The sequence below is a fragment of the Alligator sinensis genome, unplaced genomic scaffold (assembly GCF_000455745.1).
Source record: "Alligator sinensis unplaced genomic scaffold, ASM45574v1 scaffold792_1, whole genome shotgun sequence".
Taxonomy (NCBI): Eukaryota; Metazoa; Chordata; order Crocodylia; family Alligatoridae; genus Alligator; species Alligator sinensis.
Genome location: NW_005842794.1, coordinates 120,328 through 138,751, shown reverse-complemented (window position 1 = coordinate 138,751; position 18,424 = coordinate 120,328). Strand labels below are relative to the sequence as shown.

Sequence of the window (18,424 nt, the reverse complement as noted above, 5' to 3'; positions counted from 1 at the left end):
TATGCCATTTTGGGTGAAGATTATCTCTGAGTTGTGCTACCTAGCTCAACTGGACTGACAGCAGGGCAATGAGCGGTTGGGGGTGGGGTGAGTGGGGAGGGAGGGAGTGGGGAGCTGCCAGGCTGCTGCCCCCTCTGTCCCCCCCAAAGTGCCTCTCCCAGCTCCTGAATTGTGCCCTCTACTCTCAGGTCAGTTCCCTGCCACTCCAGTAGTCCCCTCTGCCCCACATTGGGCCCTCTACCCCCAGATCACTTGCCTGCCACCCCAGTCAGTCCACATGCAGTGGAGGTGCTGGTAGAGGGTGGGGGGTCCCCCTCCCTGCCTGCTTTTGAGATTCCTGCAGACCACGCCAACCCTGCATACCCAGATTGAGCCTCTGTTTGGTCTGGCAACTGAAGGAAGGGCAGGGGGGCCAAGGAGCTGCTGGGTAGCTGTAGGGCCTGGTGAGGGACGGATCAGGTAGGTGTGTGAAGCCTGGCATGGGCTGCTGCTTACCTCCCCTTGCTGCTGCTTCCACTGCTATTTTTCATAGATTCATAGATTGTTAGGGGCTGGAAGGAATCTTGCAGATCATTGGGTTCAGCTGCTCCACTCTAGGCAGGAAGACAACTAGGGTTAGGTGACCCCAGTGAGGTGACTGTCTAGTCTCCTCTTAAAACTTCCAGGGTAGGTGACTGCACCACCTCTGGAGGGAGTTTATTTCACAATCTGGGCACCCTGACTGTGAAGGAGTTTTTCCTGGTATTAAGCCTAACACGGCCTTCCAGCAGTTTGTATCCATCGGTTCTGGTCTTCCCTGGGGGTACCCTAGTGAACAGTTGTTCACTAAGCTCCTGATGCACTCCTCTGATATAGTAGTAAGCCACTATCAAGTGCCCTCTCAACCTTTTCTTTTTTTTAGGCTAAAGAGGCCCAGGTCCCTCAGCCTTTCCTCATATGGCTTGCCTTGCAAGTCCCTGATCATTTTGGGCTGAATGGGATGGTAGGGCAGCAATCCAGGGTGGGGGATGATGCGGGGATGGAGGGGCAGATTGGGGGTGTGCAGAGGAGACCCAAGAACCAATGGGAGGCAGCAGGGTGATTTTGGGGGCAATCCAAGAGGTGTAGTGCCAGTTCTCCTCCCCTGCCCCCCCAAACACTGTGGCTAGAGAGCCAGTGAGTGGGGCAGGAATGGAGCAGACTTGCAGCCCCTAGCTACAACCCTGCTCACCAGCCTTCTAGCAGGAGGTCTGAGCGTTGCACGTTAGAGAGAGTACTAACCCTGAACTTGTCTGATCACTATCACTTTTTAACCTTATGTAATGCGGTGCTCACCCCAGGGGCCACTTTGCCCTTGCTTGGTCTGCCTTACTGGGGAGCTTTCTCCTTTACTTGCCCACCATGCCTTGATGTTATAGTCCTTTTGAAGGAAGGGAGGCTGCCCCAGGGCTTTCCAAGCCTGGTCTCTCACCCTACCCTCACAGGCTAATTATGTGTTTTAATCTGGGGCTAATCCGATGCTGGGCCACCTCAGGTCTTGATATCTTTGTCAGGACTCATCCTTCCCAGCCTCAGCCACCTTTTTCTCTTGTCTGGTCCCCCTAGCCTAGGCCCACTGCACTGGACCTGGCCTCTGCGTCTCAGCCCTTTCCCAGCCCTCCTCAGGCACTAAGCCTGCTTTGGCTCTTGTTAGGCCTCTGGCCCCACACTCTGCCTGGTTTTGGGTTCTGCAGCCCCACGCTCTGCCTTGAGCCTGCCCCCAGCACGGCTCAAGACAATTGCGTGCCCCAAAACACCCCAAAGCACCAATGCGATATGCAAAAAGCATCCCTCACAATCCCAACCACAACCACCAGTGTAACTTTAAAATGCAGCAAGCAACTGCTTAATACCAGCCTTCCCTTCTGGGCAGCCAAATGTCAGCAAAAGGAAAACAGCATGCTACTGTTTAAAATGGAAAACCTCCCTCCACATCAGAACAGATAAGCATCTATTCACAGAAGCTGTTGCTCAGCGTCGGGGGGGAAAGTGGTCCCTCCCCCTCCCACTGGTGGTAGTTCACTGCTGCAACTGCCTGGAGCCCGTGCGAGGCTTCCCTACATCTATGTCAGTCACCGCTGCCTCTGGGCTGCTCTGTGGGGCAGTGGTGGCAGCGCAGAGCAGACACAGGGCAGCCCAATGTGGGCTCTGGGCGGCTGCAGCAGGAAACTGCCAGCAGCAGTAGGGGAGGGGCCACTTACCCCCTGCTCTGAGCAACAGCTTCTGTGCTGCACCGCAGCTGCTGAGCCTTGGTGGGTGAGCATGGGGTACATGGGATCAGGGCTGTGCAGTGTGGGTCTCTGCCGGTACTGCGGGGCTGGGACTGGTGGCAACAGCACCTGGAAGGAAGCCACTTGCCAGAAAAGAAGTTGGGCTGCCTAGAAAGGAAGTTGATCTGCAGAGCCACCCCAGCCCACTGTGTGCCCAGGGGGCTGCAGAACACGCCACAGCTGGACTGTGTCGGTTGCAAAGGTCAGACGTTAGGTCCCAAGATGGTGACCAAGGGGCGGGGCACCTGTCAAGGGGCAGGTCTACCCTTGTGGCCCTCGACAGCTCGCCAAAACTTGTTAAGCGGCCCTCCAGCCGAAATAATTGCCTGCCCCTGATCTAGACCAATGGTTTTTAACTTTTTAGACACAAGACACCCAGTATTAGACCCCTGAGAAAATGTCAGCTCTTAACTTTCACTCATTTTTGGATAATGGAAAAGTGCTAGAACAATTCTTCTGTTTTAAGGAACTCAGAAAGACCACAAAAGGTCAGAATGCTTTTGACATTATGGATTCCTATTTGAAATTTCTGTGTTTACCTTATGAATTGCATAGGTATCTATACATCTAACAGTTCTAATATTGTGCAGCACCCTAAAAAGTATCTTGCAGCACCCAGGGTGAGGTGTGTGTGCATGTGAACTTTTGTAAACACTATCAAAATTAAGCAAGTTTGCTGCATGGTGCTTTGTGATTAACTATGATGACATAGCCTGGTGTGCACTAGGGATTCACAGTAGAATCAACAGACAAGGATGGGCATTGGATCATGAAATATGAATAAAAAGTGAATTGTTGTGTGTTAATGTAGTATTAAGTTGGTAAGTGGGGGAATATTTAGAAATGGTTCATGCCATTAAAAATCATGGCTATAAGCCTAAATGGAGATTTAGCAATTCTTTCATGTATAGTCCTCCCTTTCAAAACATTAAATGCAAATATTCTTAGTTTTCTAGATTAATATAATGCCATGAAAGTATCATCTTGATGTTTCAGATTTGCATGTATACTTCCACACCTCCTGAAATGAACCTCTGCTCCTTTTAATTGCGATATCCAGGCAGGATAATATCTGTGCAGTCTGTACTCTTTTGTTTTTGCAGGTGGCCCAAAAAATGGAAACACAGCCTCCCAATTTCATAGGAAAAGTAAGGCTGGAAGGGCTCTCCAAAGGTCATCTAGTCCACCTCCCTACTGAAGACGGGATCATCCCTGTCTAAATGATCCTACACAAGTGCTTGTTTAACCAATTCCTAAATGCTACACACACAACCCTGTGGCACAATGACAAAGTGCATAGCTCAAGCACACCCTAACCTATCATGGGTAAAACAAATTCACTATGAATGTCCCACCACTGCAACATTAAATATGCTTGATGGATCCAAGAAAGAGAACCAAAGGAAGGTACAACCCCTCTCAGTCTATACCAGTTCCTTTGTGGTTTCATATGGTACCTATCAAAGCCCAGAAGCATGGGAAAAAGCAATGCCTTCCACTCTGTTTTGCAACCTGTGGAGAACAAACAACTCCATGCATTGCATCCCTTTTTTGTCATCTTTTCCCCCCCATTGAACTTATCCCAGACCCTTTAATCTTCTTTTGTAACAAAGCTGGTTGTGGAGCTCTGCTTTGTTATCCTGTTGCTAAGCATTGTCCTCTTCAATATCCACCTTCTCTGGGCTGCAGAGCACTTTCAGGATCTTCCAGCATTGTTTCTTTTTGCTTTCTTCCTTCTGGACCTAAGCAGATTCCCCTCAGGTAAAAGACGGAGTTTGATAATCTTCTGATCTCCTTCTTGCTCCCCTTTCTGATTCTTTAAGGGATTCTAAGGGTAAATCCATCCTCCCATCAACTTTGTGTTCTCTTTTTGGCGGATATATGGTGGGCCTGGATAGACAGAAATGTAATTTCTGGATTATTATATGTCCCTTTTGAAAAAAGAGTTTGATTTCAATCCAAATTGATTATGCTCATTTTGTATTTGTTAGTCTACTGGTAAATAGTTTTGATGGCAGATATGGACATATATAACTGTTCTAAATCCTGTAGAACATATTGAAAAGCTTATTTCTGTGATGATTGAAGAGCTTGTAAGCAGTTTCTTCAGGGCTTTGGCTGGTAAAGATTTTATATTTCTAGTGGTGACTAAAATACTTGTATCATTGGTGTTGTATCAATTAGCATTTTTTTCGGAGTGTCCTTGTTGGTTTAAGGGCTATGTGCTGTCTGAATGCTACAGAGATATTTTAGGAAAATGTGGTGTTATTGCAGTTATATGAATTGAAGGAGGTAAAACAAATGTCTCTCTCTTATTACCATTGAATTGGACAATATAGGTAATAGAGATTTCAATGTCTGCATTTTTTTTGGATGACATGTATTACAGTATGTGCCTTCTATCTGGAGTCCTTTAATTCAACTGTTTTCCTGCTGCCCCTTTTTCACTAGCTTCTGAGCTCTTTCAGCTCCTTCTCTAGATGTTCTTCATGTTCTGGTTGAGTTTTCTCTAGTTAGTGAAATACATTGGTCTTGTATGCCTTTATTCTCAGGGCTTTCAGTTTAGTAGAACATTTCAGAACATAGACTTGACTGAAACCTTTTATACATCCCTGTTGCTTGGGTAAAGTTCACTCTAATGCCTTCTCTGTTCTGGATGCCAAATTGTCTTGCTCATGTTTGGCTAAGGATATGCTGCTTCTGACACAATTTCATTTTTTATCAGTGCTAGAAGGATGCTGCTGCTGCTTGTGCTTTTGTCTGATTTAAGTCGAAGGATGTTTTAAATAGAAAAGTGTTGATTTTTCTGCCATTATTAAATCCTGCTTTGCTTCAGGATCCTACTGTTTTAGATGATAATTATATCAGATCAATCAGGCATGGCTCCAGAGTTGAAGCACAACTGGAGTTCCTAGTTAGGCCTGCATTAACCGGCCCCTGCTCTCTAAATAAAATTGTTTAAGCTTTGCACATTGTCTTCCAGCTCCTTCAGTTAGCATCGAAATGCTTGGATTTATGTGGCCTTTGCTAAAAATTTTTTAATTGTAGTGAGTAGTTCTGTTTGGTTTAATGCTCATTTTGCCATCTCCAGCTTTTTATTTCTGGGCTGTCCTTCTGTAGTCACATTTTCAGTTCTTTTTTCTTTCCCCCATACCTCCAAATGAATTTTAATGTTTGTTCTTTTATTATAGAACTGAGCAGAATGATGCATTTTACTCAGTTATCTAACATTTCATTAGCCCTTATGTCGGGGCACTATAAAGTAATCATAGAATCCTAGAAAATCAGGATTGGAAGGGACCTCAGGCGGTCATCTAGTCCAACCCCCTGCTCAAAGCAGGACCAGCCCCAACTAGTTTGTTCCAGCCAGGGCTTTGTCAAGCCAGACCTTAAAAACTTCCAAGGGTGGAGATTCCACCACCTCTCTAGGTAATTTGTTGCAGTGTTTCACCACCCTCCTAGTGAGAGAGTTTTTCCTAGTATCCAACCTTAACCTCCCTTCCTGCAGCTTGAGACTGTTGCTCCTTGTTCTGTCATCTGTCACCACTGAGAACAGTCTAGATCCATCCTCTTTTGAACCTCCCTTCAAGGACTTAATGGCTGCTATCAAATCCCCTCTCAGTCTTCTCCTTCAAACTGAAATAAACCCACTTCCCCCAGCCTCTCCTCATAAGTCATGTCCCCCAGCCCCCTCACCATTTTTGCTGCCCTCTGCTGGACTCTCTCCATTTTGTTCACATCTTTTCTATAGCGGGGGGCCCAAAACTGGACGTAGGACTCCAGATGTGGCCTCACCAGTGCTGAATAGAGCGGAATAATTACTTTCCTCAATTGTTGGCAACGCTCCTACCAATGCAGCCCAGTATACCATTAGCCTTGTTGGCAACAAGGGCACACTGCTGACTCATATTCAGCTTATTGTCCACTGTAACCCCCAGGTCCTTTTCTGCAGAGCTGTTACTTAGCCAGTCAGTCCCTAGGCTGTAGCAGTGTATGGGATTCTTTTGCCCTAAGTGCAGGACTTTGCACTTGTCCTTGTTGAACTTCATGAGATTTCTTTTGGCCCAATCCTCCAATTTGTCTAGGTCATTCTGAATCCTAGCCCTACCCTCCAGTATGTCTACTACACCGCCTGGCTTGGTGTCGTCTGTGAACTTGCTGAGGGTGCAATCTATCCCATCTTCCAGATTGTTAATGAATTTGTGCAGATTGTTGTTTTTCTGATTTATTTCAAGTTGATGGTGATATAAAATTGTGCACTTAGCCATCACTCAATTATACTACTCTGTTTTTAGATTTCACTGTTCTGTTGCATGAAAACAGAGTTGTTACTGATATTTTTCCCATAGGCTTGTTAAAAGTCAGGCTCTCACAGAAAATGAATGCAGTTTGTGTGTTGGCAAATATAAAGGGAAGGCTGCTGGCCAGATTCATTTTGGTTTGATGTGCTTTGAATATAATCTCCACAATTAATTTTTACAAGATTCATACATAGTAACACATTTATTTTTTCTGCATTTCTTTCAACTAATGCAACTAAATTATTCCTTGTTTCTGTAAATTAAAGAGCTATTCAACTTGCTGCTTGAAACTGAAGAGGGATTCAGATTTGTATTGCTTGGTAATGCACTAAACTGACCCAGAAATGCACTTGTGCTTATTGTGGCTAACTGGGCACTTCCCTATGACTGGGGGGTGGAATAAGACTTTTTTTTAGAAAATTGTTATTCATACATATTGGCAAATGTGAAAAATGTTGGCTCATTCTTATACTACATCTTCTTAGGGATACGTTAAAAATGATTTAAAGACATGCTTTTTGCCATATTGTTGCTGCAGACCAACAAAATATGTTATAAGTTGCTGTAGATTGTTTTGAAAGGCTTTCTTTATGGCCCCTTAGAAATGTAGATAGTACCATTGAAGAGAGATGAAGGGCCTGTAAAAATGATAATGTAACAAGTGTCCATAAAGGTGTGCATTTAGCTAATAGCAAACTGATTAGGCAGACTCTCACAGCAAACTTCCCTGCCTAATAGCAAAATATTAGGCAGGAAAGTGACTTGAGCAACAAACTGAGCAGTTATTTTTACTAGTTTCTTTAGGTAGAGAATGGATTCTTCTTTTTTTTTTTGCAGAAAGCCTCTTATTGTGAGCTTCGTTATTGCTATTGCTCGGATAAAGCTGAAGAGTATTCTGTAAGGAGTCTGTGGGTTTGTTGTTTTGTTTAAATTACTATTGTTTTAGAAGCACAGTTGAAACATCATATCAGTAAATCAACTGGGATCATATATTATCTACTCATGGATTCACTGGCATATCAAATAAATGTAGGATTGCCATAGTAATATAAATTGATTTATCATTTTCCCAAAGATTAATGCAGTACCTCTCATAGTAAGTGCTCACTGAAATGAGTTTTCAGAATACCCTAGCTGGCATAAGAATATATCAGTTCACATGCATATTGATGACAACGCATTCAGTGTCTGCCGTAATCAAGATTAGGTTACTGGTGCCATTCTTGTATCCCTTTTCCCCATGATATATTTAGCTTTGTTTCTTTTTAACCGTAAAAATCTCATCAGTCTTTATTCTGTTCAGATAATACCAGACGTGGCTTGTGGAAATGCCAGTTCTAACAACTCTGCTGGAGGTCGGCTTATCACCTTTGAAGTTCCCCAGAACACATCAATCAAGTAAGAATAAGTTTTTGTCAAATCAGCTTGGAATATACACACATTTTTTATGGTAGTGTTTAGTACTGAATTTATTTCCAGTAGTTTTGAAAGGAAAGCTGTCTGTCTTCCAAACCCCTGGCACATTATTTTTCTAGTGTGATTAAGTTGTTAATTGTAATGGCAGAAATGGCAACTGGCTACATTTATAGAGCCATAAAATCCTGATAAATGTGAAAAAATGTGTAATATCTATGTTGTTGGTTTGTATGGCACCATGCAGGGACCATCCTCAGGCTGGATCCCCAAAAGGGTCCCAGTCAGCTACCAGCAAGTCAGAACTGCCCTAGGATGATTATTTGATTGTCATGATCCCAGGTTCAATCAGTGTGATTGTTGGGATCATGCATCAGATGCTATTATGCTTTAATTTCACATCTGCCAGGGGTGCCAGATCCGTCATTTTAGACTTCTCCTGAAATAGCATACTACTTTCTCCTTTTTCATGCTGCCATCTTATGGTCCAGGATCTCCATTTCCATATAAAACATCAGCCAAACACCAGATTTTTTCAAAACCATCACAAAATAAGAAACTGAGTTAACTTTTGAAACAGGGTCCACTTTGAGTCTTTAAGAACCTGTAACAAGAAATCCTAAGAGGGACCAAGTCTGTTCATCCCTTTGGGGCATTAAATCATGCCCAGTGGTGGCAATTTAAATATTAATGTTGTTGAATTTCATTCCTCATGAAAGTGTGTAAGAAAGGAGAAATAGGATCCAACTTGCACAGACATTAGCGGTCTCGTTTCAGGAGATGCCGTGGGTGAATGGGCTTCACAAGCATGCTGCCACTACTTTCCCACCATACATTAAGAAGCCAAACACAAGTACTCTCAAGGAGTCTAGTAGAGTCTGAAAGAAATCTGAGTCTTGCTAATAAGGTGGCAATTCTGAGGAGCCTAGGAGGGCTCATGGATGTACTGAGACACACTAAAGGAGAAAAAAAATCAAATGAGCACAAATCATTTGCACTGTCAGTTGTGTTTGGCAGCTGATTTGGAAAAGCTCTACTACCTTTTTTTTCCCCCCCAAGCATCCCTTAATAGGCATGTATTTATGCTGCTAACAAGCTGAAATGCCAGTTTCCCAATCATTTCTGTGTTCCCATACTTTCTGTGTTCAAATGCAGATGTACTACATCTGACAACCATTTCTAAAAGAACAGTCACTTGAGATGAGATCAAATTCCATTATCAAAATTAATGGAATTTTACTAAACTGTGACACTCCTTACTCTCATATTAAGATTACATGAAGTTGTTAGAAATACATACATCAACTTGGATTAAAAATAGACACAAAATAGTGCCCAAAATTTGAGCCTCAAACACTCCAGCTGTAAGAGGCTCTATCCTTGCATGAATAACATTAATAAAAGCCTATGGTTCTTGATTCCAACTGCAAGCAAAAGCATGGAAATGGGAAAGACTGCTCTTACTGTATTTCTGCCATGGCTAAAATCACCTGTATGTGATGAAATTCTACAAGAGCCCTCGATTCTCATGCGACTTACAGCCCTATTTCCCATAAATAGAGATTCAGATTAATTTCTGACTTTTGGATGGTTATATACGTTGAATGTTGAGCCTTTGGAGATCTGTTCAATCCTAGTTGAGGTTCTTTCAGACAAACTGATGCAGATACCTGGATACTTGCCAGATACACAATAAGATTCATATTTCACATGTTTCATAGCTAGGTATGGAAACAGTGCACTAAAAGGGCAGATCAATAGAAGTAAGTTATTGGCGTGGTGTGTCCGAAAATTTTCTGAAATATTGCGAGACTGACTATACATGATTTACTTTCCCCTAGGTGGTTTTACTTTAAGCAGTAAGTTTTCTTATCCAGCAACTTGCTACAGATCTTAGTGACCTTGATAACATGGCATGATTCATTTTATTTACAAGAATAAATTGTTCTGAACATTTTATCCAATGTGTTTAAAAAAAACAACAAAACAACAGAAAACCCAAGATTTCAATTGGCTTCAATCTCCTACCTTGACTACATGTTAACATGAGCACTAGCAGAGGGAACCTTTGTGGAGAAAAGTACCACTTAAAATTATTAGGGATGTAGTCATAGTTGGGCAACCTGTTGTATAAATATAAGATATTTATTTACAAGATCTATGAGTAAATAATCTGCTTTTTTGCTGTTATATTATAGACTGCATTAACTGGGCATTAAGATGGTTCTCTAAGTTAATGGATAACCAGAATACACAAAAATACATGCCTGAGTAGATTCTCCTGGGTCAGTGAAGTCAACTGTCATAGAATCCCATTAATAAATTTATCAGTGATTGTATCTGCTTTCAGGTACACCATTAATCAGCTCTTACTCATGAAGAATGTTGTATGGGGAATGTTTTGGAAGTAGAATGCATGGATCTACCCCTACTGCTGTGAAAATTGTTTGCTAATAAATGTATTTACGTTTGCTAACGCACATAGTTTATTTGCAGAAACTCAGCCTTTCTGCATATTTGAGCCTTGTTTCTTTGATTTTCATTTGAAATGATGTGTTTTATAAGGCCAATTTCCCTTGATATGATGTGATTATTTTTATCATTCTTGCCTAGAATAAAGCAAGATGCCACAGCTTCTCTTATCTTGTTATGGAAAGTTACAACAACTGGATTTAAACAGTGCTCACTTATAGAAGGCAGAAGTGTTACTCTCCTCCAGGCACTGGGTGGACTCGTTCTTTCTGAGGAAATACTCACACTAGGAAACAACTACTTTATTGGTGAGTAACAGTAACATCTCTTGATCATGTAAGATGATAATTTTACCCATCAAATGCAGAGGTAGTTAGAGTTAGCTCTCTTTAGGTGGTGCTGAAAAAAATGGCTGTGGATGGATATTTTGTTAATTCATCAAAGCAAGTAAATGCTCCATTAAACTGTATAGTAGCTATAATTACACCTGTGGAACTATCTAATTTGGAATCCAGGTAAAGTTTCTTGGCCTACACTTAATTAAGATGTACAAAATATTTATACATTTCAGTTTAATGAAATACCTTTTGATAAATGCTGTAATAGCTGCTACACAAGTTGATATTCAAGTTGTTTGACCAAATGCTGTTATATCGAGGTACACTTGGTAGAGAATTTTAGTCTTAAATAAGTTGCATGAATAAAATTCTTTAAGCACACAATTAACTTCAAAACATATTAAAATATATTAAAATCAAATTAAAATCTCTTGGCAAGATTTGTTACTGGGAATTAATATTACACACACACACACACACACACACACACACACACACACACACACACACAAGAACTGAAATTCTAATGTACTATCCTTCATTGAAGAATCATATATTTAATGTCTTGGTAGAAAGTGTAAAATAAAAATGGTGTGCACTTTATTTAAAAGTATATGGGAGATACCAGTTTAAAGAGATTCTTTATCAATGGAGCCTATGTATTTAATTAAATTGAGCTTTGTGGACAGCTGGTTTGCTGTAATAAGAACCCAAAGTATAAAGCCATAGTAATAATAGTGTTTATTTGTTATCTTGAAATATTTTTAATTCTATCATGAAGAAAAAAAGTTGTTACTATTCAGCGATCAGTAATTAATGCCGTTTCTGAAACATAGTGTACTTTGCAAAATTTTTTTATCAAAAACACTTAGATACAGAAATTTTGGGTCAGATTCTGAGTATATGTTTGAGCCAAGGAGAAGCTCACGTGTAATAAAATGCCCTATTTTCAGTGTTAATGGTCTAGTTAGCAAAAACCTCATTAAGGGTTGTTAGCTATTTTATCAGCAGCAGGTTTCATTGAATAGCATTCATGTTCTCCATTTGGTATGCTAGTTGGGTTTTTTTTACATGTTTCTCTTTGGCTGAGATCATAGAATCACAGAAAATGATGTTCACTTCTTAAGACTTCTATTATTTACTGAAATAAAAGTCTTTAATTTGCTAAAGTTAAAGTTCTTCTCCAGGAACTTGTCTTCCCTAGGAATAAAGGGTTACTTTTACCTTGTGTTATGATTAGTTAACACCTGTAAGCTAGGTAAATTCCTAGTGAAGACAAAGGAGTTTGATTTTCATATGGTGGCAGGTTGAAGTAAAAACAACTGGCAAACCTGGACTTTATCATGATCTTTAAACTATTCTGCAGCTGCCTTGACTTTAGTAGGGTTTTACCTTGAGTTAATTACCATGTTAAGAATCTTAAGCAGCTCTTTCTTTAGTGAAGACAAGACCAAAGTACAAATATGTCAGCTTTCATCAATAGTACAAAGTTTGCAGTTACTACTAACTCATCCTACCATTTAATTCAGGTATTAGTGACCAGTCTTTCTTTCAATATTTTCTGGATATTAAAAAATATCTGTACAGAACATTCCAAAGGTTTTAGTTTAATTCTGTAATAAAATGTCACAATCATCTTGACTGATGCACAAGACTAGCATTCATGGAGTAGGTGTGCACCTTCATGGTGTATACTTAACAGGTCTAGTCAGATGCCTGATGAATCCTTTTGTGGCTGACGGGTGCAATTCCAGAGTGACACAGCTTGTTACAAGTTTCACAAATCTATATGTGGTCTGAGTTGGAGTCCAGATTTACAGCATACTGCTGTTTCTTTCTTGCATTGCTTCCATCCTCTGGATCAAAGCTTTTTTATGTTGAGCCTTACCCAGTACCAGATGTTCCCTCCAGATTGCATGGGATTCTGCACCCTCCTCCCAGCTTTCTACGCTGCTGTAAAATGACTTCATATTATTTTTCCACACATTGTGGTACCACCATGGAGGGTGACCTCACTTTCCAGGGCTGTCTTGAATCTCACTATACAAAATATTCTTGAGGATATGGTCTTCTCCCATTCTCTTGACAGGCCGATCCATTGCAACCTTTTCTTTTTGATAGTGGTTTATAAGTGTGTAAGTCCTGTGTACTCCAGTACCTCTGTGTTTGGTATTCTGTCTTCCCACTTTATTTTTAGGATCTTATGCAGACTCTCATGTGGAAGCTTTTTAGTCTCTTGGTATGCCTAGCATATGTAGTCCATGTTTCTGAACCATAAATCAGGACATAGCACACAGGTCTCCTACACTAGTATTTTTACCTTAGCTGATAGTTTGCTTTTACTCCATGCATGTTTCTGTGATAGCCCAAAATTCTTAGATGCTTTTTTAATTCTGTTAGTCAGTTCAGTCTGAAGGTTAAGATTCCTGCTAATCTTGGAACCCAGGTAGCAAAAACTGTCAATGACACCAAGAGATTTATCCTCCAGAATGATGTCAAGTATTGTTTTTTTTTTTTTTTTCACCCCTTGGTAAATGATCGCAGTCTTCTTGGCTAGTGACAGAAGTTGTACATAAACTGGTTTAAGTGATCAGAAATTGGTTTAAACCTGTAACAGAACATAAGTTCAGTGAACATAAACCAGTTTCAAAATGGCTGAAACTGGTTTAAGATAAAGCTGGTTGAATGTAGTATCAGACTTAACTGATTTGGTTCAAACCGGTTTATTCAACTTCTGTCCCAGACCCTTTCCTGCTTTGAGTTAAATCACAGCCCCCCAGCATCCCAGATGCTTTGTAGCCCTGAGTTGAGGCTCTGCTCTCTGCTCCAGAGAGCAGGGCTGGTCCCACCCCTCTGCTCTCTAGCCAGACAGAAGGTGGGAGCCTCCCCAGACTCATGGCCCCTTGAGGCAAAGGGAGCAGGGAGGGGGCTTATTCCCTCCCTCCCTTACCAGAGGACTGTGGCTCCTGTCACTCATTTTCTCCCTTGTCAATTCAGTGGCAGGGGAGGGAGCATGGCCAGAGCCAGCTGGCATGGCCCCTGCCATCCACCTGCTTAGCTAGCAGCTGGGGCTGCAGGGCTGAGCCCAGCCAGCTGCAAGTGCTGCTGAGGGTGGAGGCAGAGGGGCCAGCCTGGGCTGGGCTGTCGGGTCCTTCCCAGCAAGCTGGGGCTGGGACTGCATGGTTCCCCACGCCCAAGCCAGGCAGGGCTGTCATGGAGCCCTAGTTGGCTGGGTAGGGCCCCGTAGGGCAGCCTGTGGGGGCAGGGCCCTTTTCAATCCACAGCAACTGCATGAGAGCATGACCCAGCAACACGGGTGGGCCTACATTCATTTGGGTTCCGAAACAGAGCCAAATTTAGGTCACAGAATGAAATCCAGTCTAAAACATGACATTTCACCTGCTTCTGCATCAGTGATGTACAAAACCACAAACTCTGGTTTCCATGGAAAAGCAGGACTTGGCACATGGTTCATGTTTGCTTCAAATATGACTAGGTTTTATGGATATTCTGACAGACATCTAAGATTTACGTTTGTAACAAAATCAGGTTAATTATTTACGGTATTCTGTCTCGCTGATAACATTTTATGTTCTGTTAGTATGCACACTATGTTTTACTCCTCTGTAAGCATAAAAACAGACACATGGATGAATTTGTATACCAAAGAACAATTAGTTTAATAGCTGATCAGTACTTACTCTAATAATCTTGAGCCTACAAGATCCTGTCAGATGATACAAGCAGGTCTCGGATCCACTTTAATTAAAGCGCCTGCTCCTCCACTGTGGAGCACAAGTAGAGACATCCTGAGGCACTAGGAAAATGTGCATTAACCTGTGCTAATGTGAATTGACTAAAGAGCATTATTTTAAAGTAATGCTTAATGCTCATTAGTTTATTTTAAAGCACATTAACTAAGTAGCACTTCTTTGTGATGCTGTAATGTACATTAAAATAGGCTAATGTGCATTCAAGCGCATGTGTAGGCATACCTGCATAGTGCCAATTTGCTTCTAGGAATATTCTATCAAGCATGCTGTATTTTATCACATACAGCACGTCCCAGAATATGATACATACCTTTTTAGACTTATGGCTCCATGAAGGAGGAATAGAGCCTAATTGTCAGTTGACTTAGTCTCCCTTCCATGCTTAACTAAAGCTGAGATGCTAGCCGTTCCTGAAAAATGAAATAGGAAGAGAGAAACCAGAAGCAGAATTGCTCTAAGGAAGATTAGCTTGATTAGTGGAACATGAAGACCATTAAAAAGGAGAGATTATAAGTAACACTTCTGGAGTGAAGAACAATGAGCCATTATGTCAATTGACTCTCTCAGCTGCCTGAATAGTAATGTAACAGTTGCTGTAGTATGGAGTGGGAATCAAAGTAGAGTGCTTCTGTCCTGGTCAGAAAATCAGCTTACCTGCTTAATACATGCATGCCAATTTTTTTTTTTTTTTTTTTTTTTTGCTGGGGGGAGGGGCAGATTTTGGGAAAAAGATGTATATTGTATGCAATAAAATATAGTATTTACTATATTTGGGTATGTCTGAAAGATGCAAGGGTTACAATAAAAGTACTTTTTCTGTGTTTTCAAATTCATATTTTAAGTATTTGTTGGGACTTAGCTAATTCTATGCAATTCAGTATGTATTGGCTACTTTTCTTTTTTTTCTTTCCCAATTTCTAGTTAGAACTGTTATAGAAAAAGGGGAAATATGAAAACATAATGTATTTTTTTTCTTTTGATCTACAGTTTACTCAAGTTACTTCCTAATCTGTTGCCTGAAAATGTGTTATTTAGCCTGGTACTTTAATTATCTCTTACAAGACATTCCATATAATCTGATGTACCTAAAACGAAACATTCAGGGACATTACTTTTTTTACTCATGGTATCTAATTAACTAAATTAACATTTGTTTAAAGATGTTTAGACAGCACTGAAAGGAATCAGAAAGGAGGACACAATAAGATACTGATTAACTAATTGAGTTATTCAGGGAAGAATATCTATAGGACTAGAAATAATACAGCATCTCAAAGAACGAGAAGTAAATAACTGTGATCATAATGCTTCCAACATCTTGAACAACCACCCTGTTCTTTTCACTGTCAATGAGTTTTGGAGGTTTAACAAAGAACAACATGTGTTCTCTATAGTACAGTCCCAAAATTTCATCTCACAAACAATTGCTATTTCTGGAAATGGACAAATTCCTTACCTCTTAAAAGCTTTGGTGGAGGGTCATGATGGCTCCATGGGTCTGTATAGAATAGTTATTAAATTGCTACATTCTGTTCCTGTTGCTAAAAATGAACCATCTTGAGAAAAAGGAAAGGGTGCTACATCCAGTATTTGAAACTTGGTATCTGTATTCCATAGCACATTTTTATTTATATTATCTGCCTGAGAGAATTATTTTAATGCGATTTCAGTAAGACTCAATATCACATTTACAGCTGAGAGAGAAGATTTTAAAAAGACAAGTGTGTCATGGATGATTTGATGATTTAGGTGTGGGACAGGGCACTTCCCTCCATGTTTGCTGATTTAAATCCCCACTAAATTGTTAATGACCAAAATTACTATTGTGTAGTATAAATGAGGTGGTTCAGGCCAGTTGTACAGGTTCAGCCCAACTGTATGTAGTAGAACTGCTTCTGTTTGACATTAAAGGTAAGGTTTTCAAAGTTACTAGTGCCCAACTTGAGGTACCTTTTAAAATGCCTTTTCCTTTAGGGAACACTTGCACAATATTTTCTGAAAATCAGGTCTATTTAATATGGGCCTCCAAAACTGGAAGCAATGACAGTTGCTAAAATGGGGGGAAAGAACAGAGAGTTGAGCATATGGGAGAATCGAGAAACATTTTCCTTTATTAAAAAAAATCACAATATCTGTTTCTTCCTTAAAAAGCTATGAGAAATTTACAAACTTAGTAATCAGTTTACTTTTTGAAAGCTCTTCACAAAGGAGCATGTTAAAACAAAGTAAACCAGAAAAGATATTAGTTTTTTGAACTCATTAAACCTCTTGCAGAAGTTAATGATACACTCAGGGATCATCACATAATACCTTTAGTTAAAGTCTTGTGCTCCTTGTTGCTCTTCATTTTGAGGAATGGTTTACTATGTCAGCTTGCATTGAGAATTGGATAAAAGGGCAGCTTTGAAGTTTGTACATTAAATTCTATTTTCATGAGTTATTCCTCTGCTAACTTCCCTACTCTCCATGTGCATTTCCAGGACAGTGGACAACTGGTCACGCAATTTGCATTTAAGGGGTTAAATATAAAATGTATGCTGGTAGGGGTAGGCAGGCAGCTGGTAAATCTGGAAGGGGATATGCAGTAAGAGAAAGTTTGGAAACCTCTGCTTTAGAAAGTAGGCAAGTTGCTGAAATATAGCATGATAGTAGTTTTAACTCTTTTTATGCCAGAGTTCACTTATTTGGGGTTTGGATAGTGGATTTTGCCAATCAGGGCCAAAGATGGTTCAGGATTAGCTTAATTCAGAGGTGCCAAAATAAAGGGCACAGGGCCAGTCTGTGAGCCATATTGGACCCACAGACTGGCCCCAGGCGCTGGAGCCAGTGCCAGTCCAATGTGGGCATCTCATGCACTACATACCCTGGACCAGCCCTGCATGTTGTGTGCAGTCGGCTGGCCCCAAGCTGGGCTCCTGTGTGGAGCTGGCACAAGGCATGTGCTGCATGATGTGCATAGGGCTGGTCTCTGGGCCTGATCTGGACCACCCCCAAAGCTAGTGCACAAGGCTGGTCCAGTGTGGGTACTACATGCAGCATGCACCCTGGCCTGCCCCTTTGTCATCTGTAGCGCTTGTGGCACTAGGTCTAGTGTGTGCTGTGTGCGATGTGTGGGGTTTGTCCAAGGGCTCTTCCACAGGCTGGATCATATGGCTCTGTGGGCCATATCATTAACAGCCCTGGCCTAAATGATAATAGCTGCGCTTTATCCATTCTTTTGTTCCTGTTGTTTGAATGAAATTATGGGCTTTGTTCCATGTTCTCTGGACAGACAACGAAGAGAGAATTTTTTTTCCACGCTGATAAGAGGTAAAATTTTAAAAGGAAAATTTCATTCTTATCTGTGAACATGATTTCATAATTAATTCATTCCATTTAGGGCTGATTCACAGGGATGATTGGAAAATGTCATGGGAAAATTATACTGAAAAAATGATGCCTTTTTAAAAGAAAGTGACAAGCTTTATCATACATTAAATCTTGGCCCCATTGAAACAAATAAAAATATTGCCATTCACTTCAGTGAGGTTAGAATTCAGATTTCTATACAAAATGTCATGCCCTATAAATTGATGGGAGATAAATGCTATAAACTTGTATAAATGTTTAACTGTACTTACGAGATGCCTCACCTTTAAGTTGTTTAACTTCAGAGTGGTGATTAATGTTACCCATTGTACACTGCAAATGAGGAACTGCAAAAACTTAAACCAATTACACTACTGTGCAATTTCATGGGCTATATTAAAAATTGGAATTGGAGGTCATACATTTTACATGTTGCTGAAAATGACAAAGCAGTACTCTACATGACATGCTATCAAGTTTTTGCATGGGTC

The 18,424-nt window shown here is 40.9% G+C and overlaps 1 protein-coding gene across 1 annotated transcript in view; it reads left to right on the top strand.

Annotated features, from left to right (window-relative positions):
• Nucleotides 1-18,424, top strand: part of LOC102374937 (delta and Notch-like epidermal growth factor-related receptor) — a gene marked incomplete at its 3' end in the record, with an annotated part of 141,306 nt that overhangs the window by 28,038 nt on the left and 94,844 nt on the right. Inside the window, exons 4-5 of the mRNA XM_025191224.1 lie at nt 7,893-7,987; nt 10,616-10,782. Of these exons, the coding sequence (XP_025047009.1) occupies nt 7,893-7,987; nt 10,616-10,782 (262 nt within the window). The remainder of the gene's footprint in view (nt 1-7,892; nt 7,988-10,615; nt 10,783-18,424) is intronic.